Consider the following 17,425-nt stretch of genomic DNA (forward strand, 5'->3'; position numbering starts at 1 on the left):
TATCTAGGAATAGGAAAGTCACTAGTGGTGTACCTCAGGGTCTGTTTTATGGCCATTGCCGTTTAACTTGTATGTAAATGATATTGGTGAAGATTTGGATGGGGATATTCGGTTGTTTGCAGATGATGCACAGCTGAACTATGAAGGGTAGAGATGTTGTGGTCTTACAAGAAGACTTGAATAAATTGAGTGAATGGGCATGGAAATAGGGATGCAAGTTCAATGTTACAAGATGTAAGGTTTTAAAATTTGGGAAGCAAAGATGGGATGTAGAATTTATGCTTGGTGGGGATATATTGTTGTAGGTGGAGGAAATAGGTCTTCGGATGACAGTGGATAAGGATCTGAAATTTAGAGGACACATTGCCAAAATTGTGAGGACAACACAAAGAATTCTGGGAATGATGCAGAGGATACTTACTTGTAGAAGTAAGGAGATTCTTGTTCCATTGTACAAGGCTTTGATTAGGCCACACATGGACTACTGTTTCCAAATTTAGTCACATGGTTTTCATCAAAAAGATGAAGAGATGTTGGAAAGGGTCCAGAGGTGAATGACTAAGGTAGTATCTGATCTCTGCAATGTTGAATATGAGGAAATGTTGAGAAGATGCAATTTACAGAGTCTAGTGGATAGGTGGAAGAGGGGTGATATAACAGAGGCCAACAAGTTAGTAAGGGGTTGTTATAGGATCAATGTTGAAGAGGTTTTACAGAAAACAGTGGGATATCAGGGGAGAACCAGAGGTCATCCCTGGAAGTTGTATAAGGATGGTGTGAGCAGGAAGTAAGAAGCAGGTTTTTTGCATGCAGAGTTGTGAATGACTGGCATGCCTTGCCTGAGAGGGTGAGGTCTGCAGAGAATATGTGTATTTAAGACATGGTATGATGAGCTGTGTGTATAACAAAAGGACATCCTAGATGAGTCTTTGATTCTATGGGGTCTTGGGATAATAATAATAATTTACCGTCTATATTTTTACCCAAGTCTTCCCATAACTTTTGAAAGAATATGTGAAAATGTAGTCCTATGATTACTTTTGCACACTGCTTTCTTATGTTTTTCTCTGCATTCTATCAGAGCACATACTGACTTCTGGTGTTCCATTCACTCCACCCTCACTATTTATTACATTGTCAGTTGTATTCTTTCAAATTGAGAATCAATACTGTTTTTGTTCTATCAGTTAAACTCTCTTCTTTTTTTTTTTTTGTATTAACTATTGTGTAACAGCACTTATATTCTCTCACTCATCCACTCCTTACTGCTTTTGCGCCTGGGTCTGACATTTACTCTTTCCCTATTCTCAATAATGATACCTCATAATTCATCAAATATCACAGTTCTCTATTTCATCCTTAATAACCAAAAAAAAGAAAAACTTTAATACATTTCTCTAAGCTCTATTGTTGTAGCCTGTGATACAACACTATAAGAATATCAGAGATAGTGGATTGCTGATAATTATAACCATCTAATTGCATAACAGATTTCACTGAGAGAGGTTCTTGTTATAAAGCTGCAGAAGAAGACAAGTAGAAATGACATGCTGAACAAAAAGTCAGAGAAGGTAAAATTTTTTTTTAAAACTAAGAATTTATAAAAAATGAAACTAATGGTAATGAATGCAAATAGACTTTATAGCAATACAATAATAATATAAATATGAATTTAAATCACAGAAGAAATAAGTTACCTTCATAGCAAATGTTTCCATTGCATACTTTAATTTTATCTCTATCACAGTGAATACCAGCTTTGCCTGCTGGACAGTGGCACTTGTATCCCAGTTGTGTAGAATCAGATTTGCATATCTGATGTGAAGGGCATGGCTTTCTTGCACATTCATTGACTACTGATTGACAGTGAGAACCTACATATAAAAACATTTTCACATTAATAAAAATTACTAATAAAAAAATGTTTTGTAGATGATCCAAATTAATGACACAGTCATATAATGGAATCATATCAGTGATTCATCTGCTTTTTAACCATATTACCGGCCAAGACGTCTATAGACATCAAGGTTATCATGGATGCGAAGTACATTTTAAAATTGTAATACCATTGATATTACATTGAAATATATGATGGATACGAAGCATATGAGGATCATTTGATCCATAATGGCCATTAAGGTGGTTAATGGTATTATGCCACACCAAAACAATAACTAATAAAAAGGATATTTATAAACTGGCTTATTTTGCTCGATTTCTTCCATCTAATCCTGTGTGAAGAGTTGTCCAAAGCATCGTCATTCAGTCCTGACTTGCTGTAGTGATGTTAGCAAATGTATTTCTTGTGTTGTCAAAGAAGGATGTTAATGGGTCTTCATTTCTGTCCATAGTAGACCATGTTACAGTTACAATGCATTTCATACCCTCCAGCATGCGACAGAGGACGGAGTTTGTCCTTTAGCAAGTGAATCAGGGTTGTTAGTTTGAAATAGGGTTTGAATGTTTTACTTATCTTGTCAGATGTGTCCTACATATGTGAGACAGAAACAGAAGTCTTTTGGAGTTCAACTCCAGCCCAAGAACAATAAATAAGAAAAAAAATCATATATATATACACACAACATTAGAGGGTGCAAAACTAGCACTTTGGGTCTTCTCTCCATTACAATGCAAACTGTTCTATATACTCATTTTCACTTGTGTATTATAACAAATAGATATGTTTAAAGATGCTAGTTTGGAATCCAGTGATATAGCCAGTTAATAAATATTGTTTTTATTGTTTTAGTATTATGTAATACTAAAAGCATGGAAAAGCAGAGATGAATAACATCTAACACCTAAACCTATTCACAACAAAAAGGCTTTACAGTAATGGAGCTACTCCTTTTTACGAACCTCTAGGCTTAAGATTAATGGAATTAAAATTTGTTAAATATATCACTATCATCCTGATCTTCATATTATCCAGGTATGTTGAAATTATCACTCTTTGAAATTTAAACATGCTAATTAATAAATAATCCATTAATCTTAAGCCTGTATGTTGGTAAAAAAAGGGTAGCTCCATTACCATAAAGCCTTTGTATCCTGCATATGTGAGACAGAAACAGAAGTCTTTTGGAGTTCAACTCCGTTTTGTTTATTGTCCTATGCTGGGAGCTACATGAAACTTATCTTTCAGAATATTCCAAATATAGGCTTAAACAAATTTGTACAGTTACACGGCAACTTTGTTACACATGAAGTTACACGAATCAGACAAGTGAAGTGGATATGCTGAAATATTAATGGGGTTTGCAAAGGCATTAACTGATATGATTGGAAGGGAAACTAGTTGCATGAATAGCCAAGCAGCTGATTGATAGTAGTTCACAAAATACATAGCATATAGCACAGCAAAGTCTAGGATAATAAAGGTGCTAGGAATGGTCTGGAGGGTGATATCCATTTGCCTGATAATGATGCTAAGTTGGACAGAATAAATGGCATTCCTGCAACGCAGTTTGAACAGACTGGCACAATTATCATTATGAAGCTTGACATTGTCAATTATCATTAAGAATGTTTGACAAGTATTATGAAGCTTGTCAAACTCCATGAATCAGTAGAGTCATTTTAGGGAGTTAATTCAACACAAATAGCACTTATCATACCTCTTACTGAATTCATTTACTGAAGAAGCACTCATTACTTCCATTGATAATCCATCTACTTAATCATTTTATGCAGCTGATGACAACACTTTTGGCTCGGCTCTCAGGGATTCTTCATTCGCTTCTTACTTTTCATCTATTGAAACTTCTCTGCATTTGCACTACAAAACTAAGTAATTGTAGAAACATTAACTTGTTAAAAACATGTTCCTTTATTCAGTGACATGATTATACCCCCTTAGCAAATATAGATTTTAACTTGAAATCCTTGCTATGGATTCCGACATGTTTTTTCTCACTCTAGAATGTCGCTGGTTCAAACTATTAACTTTAAAGGTAAAGTAATGCTTGAAAAAAATAGAAATCCCCATTTTTCTGAATGCTTAAATCATTAACTGACTCACACACACACACACACACACACACACACACACACACACACACACACACACACACACACACATATATAAACTCTCACTCATGATAGGCAGGGCAAAGCTATGAATTCGCAATCAAGTAGCAGTGATATTTAGAGGTAAGCTTTCTTCGATTTGTGACTATTTTTGCAATTACGTATAATTTAGCTGGTAGACTCTCACATAAGTCTAGGATTTGTCAGTTTTGCTGGTAGACACCTACATTACGCGTGTCTATGGGATTTGCTAGTGGACCCTCAAATCCACAGGATTACTTGCAAGTTGCTCGGGACACCTGAGCAACCTCTGTCCTCTCTTCTAATCACAAATTAAGCCAAATTATGGACACTCCATATGATGAGCTAGACTTCAAGCAGTTATTGGCAGTCTACAAGCATGCAGGTGGCCTGTTGCAAAGAAAATGGCCAGGAAAGGTAGCAATACACCAAATAGTAGAGGTTGAATCAGATGACTACCAATCCCGTGGCCCTCTCCCCAGCACTTCTCAAGATAACACCAGGGAGATTATGTTGCCAGTTATTGACCAGCCCCTAGTGGACTCAGATGACTCTAGAGAGCAGTGGTTCTCAAACTTTTTGAAGTCGGGCCACATTTAAAATCCTACAAATAATTGTAGGTGCACTATATACAAATTTCTGAGAAATATGTTATAATAATTAAGTCAAATATTACAGAAAAAAAATAATGCGATAAAAAAAAAAAAAACGAAACATACCTTAAGTTTATTCATTCTTGTGTTTATGAGAAACATGAGCCTGATGTGTCCTAGCAATTGCTTCAATGTTTGGGCATATATTTGAAAGGCAAACTCTCATTTCCTCGTCAATACATTGAAGAGTTCCTCTCTTTTTTACATTTAATTGTGGTGAGAGTAGAAAATCCTAATTCACATAAATATGATGTTGAAAATTGTAGTAAAATGTTCATAGCTTTTTTAGATATTGACACATATTCTTCTTTTATAGAAATCCAAAAGGCTTCAAGAGACAATTCCTCATGTTTAATCATCAATCGACGATCAGTGGATATAGCTGCCAGTTCTTCTTCTTCTGTTAATGTTAAACCAAAATCACTTGAAGTTTCCATAAATGGGTTTCTAATCCAATCGCATTGTTCAGTGCTAAGTGATGGTAAATAAGAACTCAATTTTTCTTCTAAACTTGTTAAATGTTCAACTATTATTGGAAGTGTTTCATTTATGCAAGTGTTACTTACCAATGGAAACATTTCCAAATTACCTTCAACAGCTTTTCTTTTCCAAATCTGTAGTTTTCTCTGAAACGCTTTAATTTTGCCAGTGGATGAGAATATTTTCTTCTTTCCCTTGCATGCTAGTATTCAAAATATTGAGCTGCTGAAATATATCAGCCAAATACTGTAACCTGGCAATCCAAAATTCGCACCGAAGGAGGTTACAAAAATGTAATTGTTTCATCTCTTCAAAAAATGCAAGAAGTTCTTGTCGTAGCTCGTTTACACGGGTAAGTACTTTTCCCCCTTGACAGCCATCTCACCTCAGTGTGTAAAAGCAGCCGTCAGTGTTGTGAATCCAGATCGATACAAAGCTTTTCGAATAAACGCGATTTGACAGGTCTTGTTTTAATAAAGTTTACCATCTGAACAACTTGATCTAAAACTTCTCTTAATTTTTCTCCCAATGTTTTTGCCATCAAGGCCTCCCTATGAAGAAAGCAGTGAGTTACGATAACATTCTCATTTTGTTTTTTTTACAAAAGATGTAAGGCCCTTAACACTGCCTACCATGGAAGGGGCTCCATCTGTACAAATGCATACACATGACTTCCATGTTAACTGCCATTTATCAAGATACCTATTCAAAATGTTAAAAACGTCCTCACCTTTTGTAGACACACTTAATTCTTTGCAAAAAAGAAACTGATTTACTATTTGATCTTCATTAATAAAACGGACGAATGCTAAGAGTTGCACCTTGTTGATAATGTCTGTTGACTCATCAACTTGCAATGCAAAATTTGAATACTGAAGTTTATTACTGTATACATTTTTCTCGATATCAGAAGACATTTCTATAGTACGCCTGTGAACTGTATTGTTGGACAGAGGAATCTTGCTTATTTTCATTGCTGCTTCATTTCCTAGCATTGTCATGACCATTTTTTTGCATGCAGGCAAAACAAATGACTCACCTAAAGTATGATCTTTCATATTTTTTGCTATCAGTTCTGAGACTTGATAAGAAGCGATTTGAGCTTTATCATACACAGTCATTATACTTTTAAAAGAATTTGCCGCTTTTGTTTGCTGTTCAGACAATCTCTTGAAAAAACTTACAGATTTATCTTGTAAATTAGAGTGTATAGTTTTATAATGTTTACTCAATTTACTAGGAAGCAATGATTCATTTGCCATTTTACATCCACATACTAAACATAGTGGCAAAGGATGATCTTCACTTCTGGTCCAAGTGAAACTAAAGCTTAAATAACTTTCATTATATTTGCGAGCAGGCTGCGATTTTGCTTTCTCACTTGCACTTAACTTTTGCTCACTTCCAGAATCTGATTCTTCAATATCACACTTCTATTTGAGAAATCTATCCATTTTATTTGGGTGTATTTATCTGAAAATAAGTAATATGCATATAACATCCACTTCCAACACTTTTAAAATAAGTAATATACACAACAAGAATACACCATATTCTTGTTCTCTTTGCAAGAAAAACCGCTGTTAATTAACATAATAATGATGTGTTACAAAAAGAGCAGTATATCCGTAATGAAAAGGTATAATAGAGTAACTATATTTATTTTTATATCTGGACACATATTTCTCTGGAATACCACAGGGTGCACCTGGAAATCTTCTAGGGCGCACCAGTGCACCCTGGCACACCCTTTGAGAACCACTGCCATAGCGTATCAGGTTATCAGCAGAAAGAAGTGCAAGAAGGAGTCGCCAGCTGCAGAACCTGAAATAATACCTCAACCCTTGGAAAGAACAGCTCCAATGGACTTAACAGCACAACCTGATGAAAGAATAGAAACTGACTCCAGGGCACAACCCAAAGAGAGGATTCCACCAGTAATTTTAAGAACAAAAGAAAAATGGTATTTAATTGCGGAGACAATGAAGAATACAAACATCAAATTTACATCAGCCAAGAGTACAGATGAAGGAATCCGGATTCAACCAGAAGGAACTTCGGACTACCGCCGGCTCACCAGACTTATGGACGAACTGAAAGTCCCATATCACACCTTTCAGCTTAAGAGTGAAAAAAATCTAAAAGTAGTCATCAGAGGTCTGGATTAAACCATACCAGCTGAAGAAAAAATAGCTACTGACCTGAGATCACAAGGCCTAGATCCAATTAAGATTTTGCAAATGTACCAAGCAGACAAGTGTCCCATGCCTCTGGTCTTAGTCAAGATCAGTAAAGACCATAGAGAAATTTATGACCTTAAGATAGTCTGCAGCTTAGTCATCAAGACCCAACCTCTCAGAAGAAAGGCTTCAGCCGGTCAATGCCATCACTGCCAAAAATATGGGCATGCACAAAAACTATGTAAAGCAAATTACAAGTGCGTTAAGTGCGGTGACAACCATCTCTCACACACTTGCATTAAGCTGCGAACTACACCCGCTAAGTGTGCAAACTGTGGCGGCCCACACCCAGCCAACTACAAGGGATGTTCACTCCACCCATCTAACCTGCAGAAGACTAGAGAGGCTCTACCCCCGCCTACTCAGAAGCAAGCCACACAACCTACACCAGAAATCAAAATGCGGGCTGTTACTCCCGAGAAATCATACGCATCTGCAGTCTCTACAAGTAACAAACCGACATCTTGCAACCAAAACCCCGCAGCAATCCTAGCTCTAGGAGAGATGTTAACGGCCTTTAGCAAAACAAATCCCAATCAGGCCAACACCAACAAATTCCTCAAGAACACACAAGTCATCTTCTCCATGATTAATGGATAACACGGTTACCACAGCTAACTCAATAAAGATCGTATATTGGAATGCTAATGGACTAAACAGCAATCTCCTAGAACTAGAAGAATTTACTGAACAATATAAAATAGACATCCTTTTAGTCAACGAGACACACCTTTGACCTTGCGACAACCCCAAAATAAGGTACTACACACTACTTAGGACAGACAGGCTCAACGGCAGAGGGGGGGGGGGCGGAACAGCTATCTTTGTCGGAAAAAAAAGCATAAGATACAATGAGATCAAGAAAACAACAACTACAAACCTGGAAGAAACTGGAATTGAGATATACATCAACAACACAGGTAGTCTAAAACTATATTTAGTCTACATCTCCAGGCAAACCACTCCTAGCCTCGCACCTCTCCCAGCTCCTTGACACAAACGAATCAACAATAGTTGCGGGAGACCTAAATGCAAAACATCCTGCGTGGAACAGTAGAAACACCAACAATAATGGGAAGAGCCTACACAAATTCGCTATGACAAGAAACATCACCATAGCAGGTCCTGTTGAACCAATACACTACGGACCACTGGGCAAACCTGACGTGCTGGATATAGCCATTTTCAGGAACACCCTGCACCAATTCTAGTTACAGGTTGTTAATAATCTTAGCCCCGACCACAATCCGGTTCTTCTTAGCCTAGGCGGGGAAGCAGAAATCATCCCCGGTCAATCCTACACAAATTTCAAGAAGCTCAACGCAACTCTCTACAACATCACAGGCCCAGTCTCAACCATCTCCTCGCCCAAAGAAGTAGACATAGCGATCAATAAATTGGAAAACACAATCCCAGCTGGACTAGCAACAGCCTCCACCATTACCACTCCTGCTCAAGCCAACCTGCTCCCAGAAGAGATTCTAAAGCTTATCTGCAACAAAAACAGGATCAGACTTCGATACCATGCAACACTATTACCCCAGGATAAACAAGAGCTAAACAGGGCAACAAACCTAGTCTGATATGCAATCAAAGACCATAAGAATCAACTATGGGAGAGAAAACTAAGCTCCTTAAACACCGAAGAAGATAACTCATTATGGAAAATGACTAAAGCCCTTCGCAGAGATCACTCCAACATACAACCAGTCCATGGAGAAAGAGGCATAGTCTACCGAGACGATGAGAAAGCAGAAGCCTTTGCAGATGCCCTGGAGCTGCAATTTCAACCAAACTACACTCATGCGGACTTGTGCTTCATCGAAAAAATCCACAGAAGTACGCTGTGCACTTCATCATTCCACCAGCCGACAACGTAAGCTATACTACACCAAAGGAAATATACCAAATCATCAAGAACCTTAACAACAGTAAAGCACCAGGTCCTGATCAGATTTCAAACAAAATTATAAAAGCACTCCCTCACAAAACAATAATGCATCTAGTGGCTATCATCAATGCGATGCTAAGATTCAACTACTTCCTCACTCACTGGAAGCAGGCAGATATAATCCTAATTCATAAGCCGGAGAAAGTACCTCAGTTCCCCCAGAATTACAGACCTATCACCCTCTTGTCAGGACTGGGGAAAATAGCAGAAAAAGTAATGCTAAAACGCCTACAAGACGAAACGGACAAACTAGATCTAATACCTAACAAACAATTTGGATTTCGTACAGGTCACTGCACAACTCAACAGGTTTACAGACTTATAGAATACATAATTACCGGATTCAGTTGGAAACAACATGTAGGTGCAATCTTCCTGGAAGTGGCAAAAGCCTTCGATAAAGTGTGGCACAAAGGCCTCATCCACAAACTAATAACTGCAAAATACTCACTAAACCTCATCAAAATCATAGACTCTTATCTGAAAGACCGAAAGTTTCAAGTTAGGTTGTGTGGCCCAGATCCACTGCAAGAAGAATCACAGCAGGTGTCCCACAAGGCTCACTTCTATCCCCACTACTCTTCAATATTTACATTTCAGATGTCCCAAACACTCCATCAACCATCATGGCGATACTAGCTAGATCGCTCAGGCCACATATAGCCACACAACGACTACAAAATGCAGCAACAAATCTTGAAAAATGGTTTCAAAAAGGGAGGATAGACGTCAACGCAGACAAGAGCACGGCCATACTCTTTACAAAAAAGAATGCAACCCACCACGGAGCAGTCACTATGTTCAACACTGATATTCCTTGGCAAAAAGAAGTAAAATACCTGGGAATCAAACCAGATAACTGACTCAGCTTCAATCCCCACATCTCACATGTCTGCAACAAAGCCAACTCAGCAATAGGCCAACTCTACCCTCTACTTAACTGAAGAAGCAAAGTCAGTACAGAAAAAAAACTGAGAATATACAAAGCAGTCATTAGACCCATACTAATGTATGGATCACCAGCGTGGAGCCACACCTCCCCTAGCAACATCAAAAGACTTCAGATACTCCAGAATAGGTGCCCCAGAATGATCTTTGACACCCCATGGTTTGTAAGGAATACTCTCCTACACCATGACGGAAACTTACCAGATATACCTAAGTTTCTCATCCAGACAACTACCAAGTACTTTACTCTGAGATCCCTCCATCCCAACTATCTCATTCGAGAATCACCAAATTACGATGAAAATGACAGATGGAAACACAAACGCCCGAAGGCAGTTCTGATCACCGATTTAAAAGACTACACAGCCCTAATTTGGGCAAGCCAGGTGTTCAAAAATCTCTCTCTAAAAAAATAAATTAGCGACAAAGGGATAAAAGTCCTAGGGACTGATGTCCATCTTGCCATAAAAGTCAACAGTCAACAATCATGATAGGTAATTAGTCTATAGTACACGAGCACTGTGAGTAGGCTAAGGATTTTTCTTTTTTTTAAACTATTTTTACACAGTGTGAAAATCCTGTGCTAGACACCAAACATGGAACTTTTTTCAAGCCACTTTCCACTTCAGGCCTCCAATAAGTGAGGAAGCCTCCCACCAGGCAATGAAATTCATCTACCACCTAAAATATGTTGTAATTTCATTTGACTGATTAGCCAAATAAAATTACTTTACTTCTAAAAGTTAATAATTATTAACTTAATACAAATAACATAACTGACCACCCATGCATACTGTTCCCATATTTCAGGTGGTGTCACTAAGAGCTCCCTAAACATACTAAATTTAGTATAGAAAAGAACAATTAAGTCAATTAATGATCCATCTGTTCTAAATTCACTCCACTCACTCTCACACAGACATTTTCCACTGTATGCATCATCTATAAATACTTCTGTGGTAGCTGTTCATTTGACTGGCATCAATAATTCCCCCACTTTTTACTAAATCTATTGAAATATAAGCTCTTCTTCCTCATTCATTCACTCTTCTGCTGCTCTCGACCAAACAAACTCTTGTGAATGAGATGAACATAAAAAATAATTAGATACTACTTTCTAAGATCATTAATGATATCATCAATTATATATTAAATCATACTGGACCATTAAAGGACAGGTAAAGCACAACGTATAGCCTCTTCTCATCACATCAACCCCACCTTTCCTTGGCATAGCATAATCTGTTTTCATCAATGGAATTCTCATTGGTATCTTCAAGTAGCTACTGTCATGTTTTGTCTCCAGAGTACAGTCCTCAATTTGTCCTCCCTTACTTTCATTTCATATACATGCAGGCAATGACCTTGGATCACACTGTTATTAATAAATAACATGTTAAGTGGCTTTTGATGGCCGTCACCAAATAGTACATGGGATAGAACCCAATGGTTATTACTTCTTCCTGAATTACGGAGGCTGTTCAATAAGTTATAAGACTATATTTATACAGAAAACAGATTACCTTTAATCGTCATCATTTACATGGTCTTTTTCGAAGTAACTACCGTGAGACGCGATGCATTTGTCCCAACGTTGCGTCCACTTCTTAAACACATGTGAAAGTCCGTTTTTTGAGAGTTCTTTCAAAACTGCCTCTGCAGCTTTTACTCCATACAGTCGTGATCCGGTGCGAGATCACGACTGTATCGAGGGTGTGGTAGGATATCCATGTTATTCTTCTGCAAAACGTCCACTACACAACCAGCAGTATGTGGCCTTGCATTATCGTGGTGCAATAAGAAGCCATTCTTCAGCAATGGAAGCTTCCTTTTGACGTGCTGTACCATTCTCCGTAAAACATCCTCACAGTATGAGCCGTTTACAGTATTCCCGGGTTCTACAGCGTGTTGGTAAACAATGCCTTCGTAGTCAAAAAACATTATGGTCATAATTTTACCAGCCGATTTTACAGTTTTTGCTTTCTTGGGGGTAGGCGAAGACGGATGCTTCCATTCACTGCTTTGTTGTTTCATTGTAGGGTCAGTGATACAACCAAGCTTCATCTGCTGTAATGATGCGTTTTAAGAAGTTGTTGCCTTCTTGTTCCAGTCTTTCTTTCTTTCCATTCTGTGCACACATCCACTCAATGCTGCATTTGCTCCGGTGTCAAGAGTTTGGGAATCCATCGGGCGCAAACACATTTCAGTCCCAAATGTTCAGCCATGATTGAGTGAATACTTCCCACAGAAATATTCAGGACAACATGCAGCTGGAGTACTGTAACTCTGCGATCCTCCTTGATGATAATCGCTGCTGTGTTGGTCATTGTCTCAGTGATGGACGTTGAAGGTCTTCCCTCACGTTCAAGATCTTCCACATTTTGCCTTCCTACCTTAAAAGTTTTATGATAGCGAAAAACACTTGCCCTCGACATTGCTTCATTGTGAAAGCGTTGCATATCATGTTAAAAGTGTCCGATGCCGATTTTTGCAAACGCACACAAAATTTAATCACATAATCACGCTGTTCCAAGGACGCTTCCATTTCGACGACTGGTCGCGGCTTGTAGTCGTGCCAAAACAAGCTTGCGTTTAGTCACATGATACTCTGGCACATCAGCCCGTATATGCCATTTATCAACCTCTTTTGTTAATACAGACAGCAACATTTCTTTATTCCACAGAAATTAATATTGCGATGAGTGGTTTCACGACAGTAAAATTAGTCTTATTGCTTATTGAATAGCCCTCGTAAATGACAAATAATCCTTCCACTATAAATTAAAGATGCCAAGAAATTATATTCTTGGTGTAATACTTTATCCAAGTGTAAGCAAACAAAGTTTTCATGTGAAGTATCTTCATACTGTGCTACTTGTACATAGAGGCTGTCACATCCACTGCTTCTATATCCCACAATGCAAAACACACCTCCTTTCAAATGTGTATGATGCTATGCATTATGAGAAAGACCTTTGTATAAGTAAAAGGTCCTCCAAAAATCAGGCAATCCTTCAAATCACTCTACCCTCAATGAGTAACCCAAAGGATATATAACTCAGTACACTCCATTAATCTCAGCAGTGGTTCTGCCAGACAAAACCTGCAGAAGCCTCAGCTTCACCTAATGGCAGATGAAAACTCACCACTAAGCCAAACATTAACCTTCACAAGCCATCAGCCACAACTTCTCAACTCCCAGGGCAAGGTACCTACTAAATCTATCAATAGAAGTCATAACATAGGCAGACTTCTAATGTAATGCAGTGATTGAGACCACTTCATAGAATTCTCCCCCCCCCCCCGGCCACAGAAAACCACCACATTAGTGGGAGCCAGATCCAGAAATGATACCAAGATTGACAATTGACATTTATGTCTTTAGGGGTGAAGCAAGATGCTTTTCATATTCCCCGCTATCTATTGTGGTTACAGTGAGGATAAAATTTATGAGCAGTTTTAAAAGAGGTAAACCGTGAGTAGACATATCGGTACACAATAAATAACGAAAAAAACTCACGTAGAAAGATTATTTATTAGTATAATTTTCGCCAGTGTGTCGCACGCATCTTAATGAGTACATTAAGCTCAAAATTAAACACTAACTGACAATTCCAAAAAGCGCCACCTAAGTAGCTGGTGTAAGATAACTAAAAGGGTCAATAACTTTCAAAAAAAAAATTAATACAATAAAAAGTTAGGAAAGATTAGCTGATTTGTAAAGTACTATCTCCCATAAAGGGGATAGACGTAAGCCATCAGATCTGTTTAAGTTAGGAGAATGAAGTAGAATTTCACATGTTTCTTTATAAAGGCGTTCCATGAGAAACTGACTTTTGAGAAGAACTCTTGTCTTTCTCCAATGAACTCTGTGTCTAGTGAAGATGGCATATTCAGAAAGTCCAGACTTTTCAGGTTTAAAGTATTCAATATAAGATTGGTGTTCTTCTAGCCGAATAGAGGCAGATCTTCCCGTTTGTCCGAAATAAGATAATCCACAAGAGCACGGAATCTGGTAGACACCTGGATGATTAAGATGTGGAAGCTTGTCCTTAGGAGAAGTGAGAAAGGTGGAAATTTTTCTAAACGGTCGAAAGGCAACAAAAATATTCAGTGGTTTTAAAACTTTTGCTATACGTTCACTGATGCCTTGTACATAAGGGATAGTAATGCGTGTTATTTCCTCTGTGTTTGAAGAGGAAGACATATTAAAACTACTCAAAGTTCTTTTAATGAAGCAATTCTTATAACCATTAGATAGAAAGGAAGAAGTTATGTATTGTAGTTCTTTCTGTAAAAGATCGTCTGTAGAACAAAAGGAGTGGGCCCGATGAACCAGTGTTTTAATAGTTCTTGCCTTTTGACTGGGATGGTGATGAGATTCCGCATGGATATAATGGCCTGTATGAGTCTTCTTTCTATAAACTGAGAAATGTAGGTTACCATCTGGTTGGCGAAGAATTAGATCGTCTGTAGATCTTTTACAGAAAGAACTACAATACATAACTTATTCCTTTCTATCTAATGTCTGTTGCCTTATATGCTGCAGCTTGCTGAACCAAATAATTGGGGGTGAGTGGACGTCTTTAGAAAAAACTTGGATGTGATACCAAGATCCTTATCCTTATAAGGATAAGGACTGGCTTAAAGGGGTGAAGCAATAATGCTTTTCATCTTCCCTGTTATCTGTAGAGGACACTGTAGGGATAAGGTATTATTGAGCTATTAAAGCTCTGATCATGGCAGGAGGGTAACAGCAATAGCCGAGCCTCAGTTAGAACTTCATTGGCTACAGATTGCTATACATTACCCTCCAAGGGTATAGATTTTCCGATACCAAGATTGAAGTAAAGCAGATATCATATATTACCCATATACAAGTAGTGAAAAGGTGTATTATTTCATTCTTAAAATACTCTATAGCAGAGATACATGTTGAATTTTTTTTCAATTTGTTATAATATAAATTAGAGATGCTAAGAAATTACATACTTGGTTTAATCTTTTATCCAAGTGTTAAGCAAACAAAGTTTGCATATGAGTATCTTCACAACTGTGCTACTTGTATACAGAGACTAATGACTTCACATCAATTGCTAGAGTATCCCTTGGTATGTCTTCTTGGTCTCACTCCCATTGATAAGACCTCAATAAAGATCAAAACTGGTCTGGATAGTGGCCTTTCTCATAATGCATAACATTATACACATCTGAAAGGAGGTGTGGTTTGCATTATGGGATACAGAGGGAATTGATGTGAAGTCATTAGACTATATACAAGTAGCACAGGCGTGAAGATACTTCACATGAAAACTTTATTTGCTTACACTTGGATAAATGGTTAAACCAAGAATGTGATTTCTTGGCATCTTTAATTTATATTATAGCCAAGTGGGAAAAAAAAATGTTCAAAATCCTGCCACTGCTTGGTTTCCACTGGCCATTCCTACACAGTACATTATTTTTATTATTATTATTATCACAGGTATCTCCATGGAGTCAGTAGACTCATCACAGGAGACCCAAACTATCAAAACAATATCTATCATATCTCTTCTTGAATTCATTTACAGATGAAGAACTCACAACTGAGTTAGGCAATGCATTCCACTCATTCACCACCCTCCAGGCAAAAAACCTCGTTCTCACACCCTTGTTAACCACACTTTTCCATAATTTCCAGGGATGACCTCTTGTTCTTCCATTACTATCACACAGCTGAAACATTTCCCCTGCATCAATCTTATGAAAACCTTTTAGTAATTTAAATGTTTCTATCATATCCCCTCTTCTCTGCCTATCAACTTATCTCTGCAATCCACAAGCTCTCAATCTATCAATGTAGAGAGCATTTTTTACATCACTCACCAACTTAGTCACTCTCCTCTGAACCCTCTCCACAACCTCCTCATCTCCAAGGAATCCAGGTGACCAGACTTGAGCACAGTAATCCAAATGTTGAAGTAGCAATGCCTTATAAAGGGGAATAATAACCTCCTTATTTCTGGATGTTAGTGTGTTCCTCAATAACCAAGTAATCCTATGTACAATCTTGGACACCTTAGCAATGTGTCCCCTGAACTTCATCTCCCTATCCACCAACACCTCTAAGTTCCTAGCAGCATCAATCTCTTGGAGTACTGTTCCATCAATGTAGTACACAGCTGGTAATATTTTAATCCCAAAATGCATAACTTGACACTTTTCCACATTGAACTGACATCCATTACCTTTTGCCCATTTTGCCAGCCTATTTAAATCATCCTTCAAACTCTCAACATCAGCTTGATTTTTTATTGCGCTATTCAACTTTGCATCATCGGCAAACACATGGGATGAGGTTCCATTCCATTATGAGATTCCATCCCAGTACATGGAATGGAACCTCATAATAATGCTGCTTTCTGATCAGCTGGTAAATACTCGCAGGTCATGCTGGATGGAGTCTAAGTATAGTGTGCATGTGGGGGGGGGGGGGAAGCACTGTCAAGGCTAAGCTTGGAGTTTCATGCACAAGTCCTTCATTTCTACTGCATGCTCCTGCTCTTTCCTGCACTTATCCAACCATGAAAGATAACCAAATAAATATTCAAATCACTGCATATATAAAAAAATATTATCTTATGGTATGCAACAATAGGCATCAAATCCAAGCTGCTATTCTTAATCAAACCCCAACTGACATTTCCATGATAATAGTCCATCTCAGCTCTGCAAGTACATCCTTCAGGGCACCTTCTGTAAAAAAAAAAAAAAAAAAAAAAAAAAAAAAAAGAAAAAAAAAGAGGAAAATGTCATCATCATCATCATCAAATTCCTGCCATGTACCCTCAAGGGGTGTACAGGATATGACAGTACTACAGGAAAAAATTACATCATTACTAACTTCCTATCTACAATTTTCCTCCAAATCAGTCTGTTACTTGTCAAGACTCCAACATTATCAGATCTTATATTTCTATCGTCTAAGGCACTTTGTACCGTATCAATCCACCTATATCTTGGTCTTCCTCTGGGTCGTTTTCCTGCCAACCTGGCAGAGAACACTTGTTTTGCTAATCTTTCCTCTCCCATTCTATTTAAGTGACCATACCATCTGA

The 17,425-nt window shown here is 37.9% G+C and overlaps 1 protein-coding gene across 1 annotated transcript in view; it reads right to left on the reverse strand.

Annotated features, from left to right (window-relative positions):
• LOC150104706 (fat-like cadherin-related tumor suppressor homolog) overlaps positions 1 to 17,425 on the reverse strand; it is a 573,066-nt gene that overhangs the window by 127,453 nt on the left and 428,188 nt on the right. The window contains exon 22 of the mRNA XM_090395611.1: positions 1,698 to 1,874. Within this exon, the coding sequence (XP_090251737.1) occupies positions 1,698 to 1,874 (177 nt within the window). The remainder of the gene's footprint in view (positions 1 to 1,697; positions 1,875 to 17,425) is intronic.

This window comes from Typopeltis vanoorti, chromosome 7 (assembly GCF_054136105.1).
Source record: "Typopeltis vanoorti isolate ZY-2024b chromosome 7, IOZ_Tvanoo_1.0, whole genome shotgun sequence".
Lineage (NCBI taxonomy): Eukaryota > Metazoa > Arthropoda > Arachnida > Uropygi > Thelyphonidae > Typopeltis > Typopeltis vanoorti.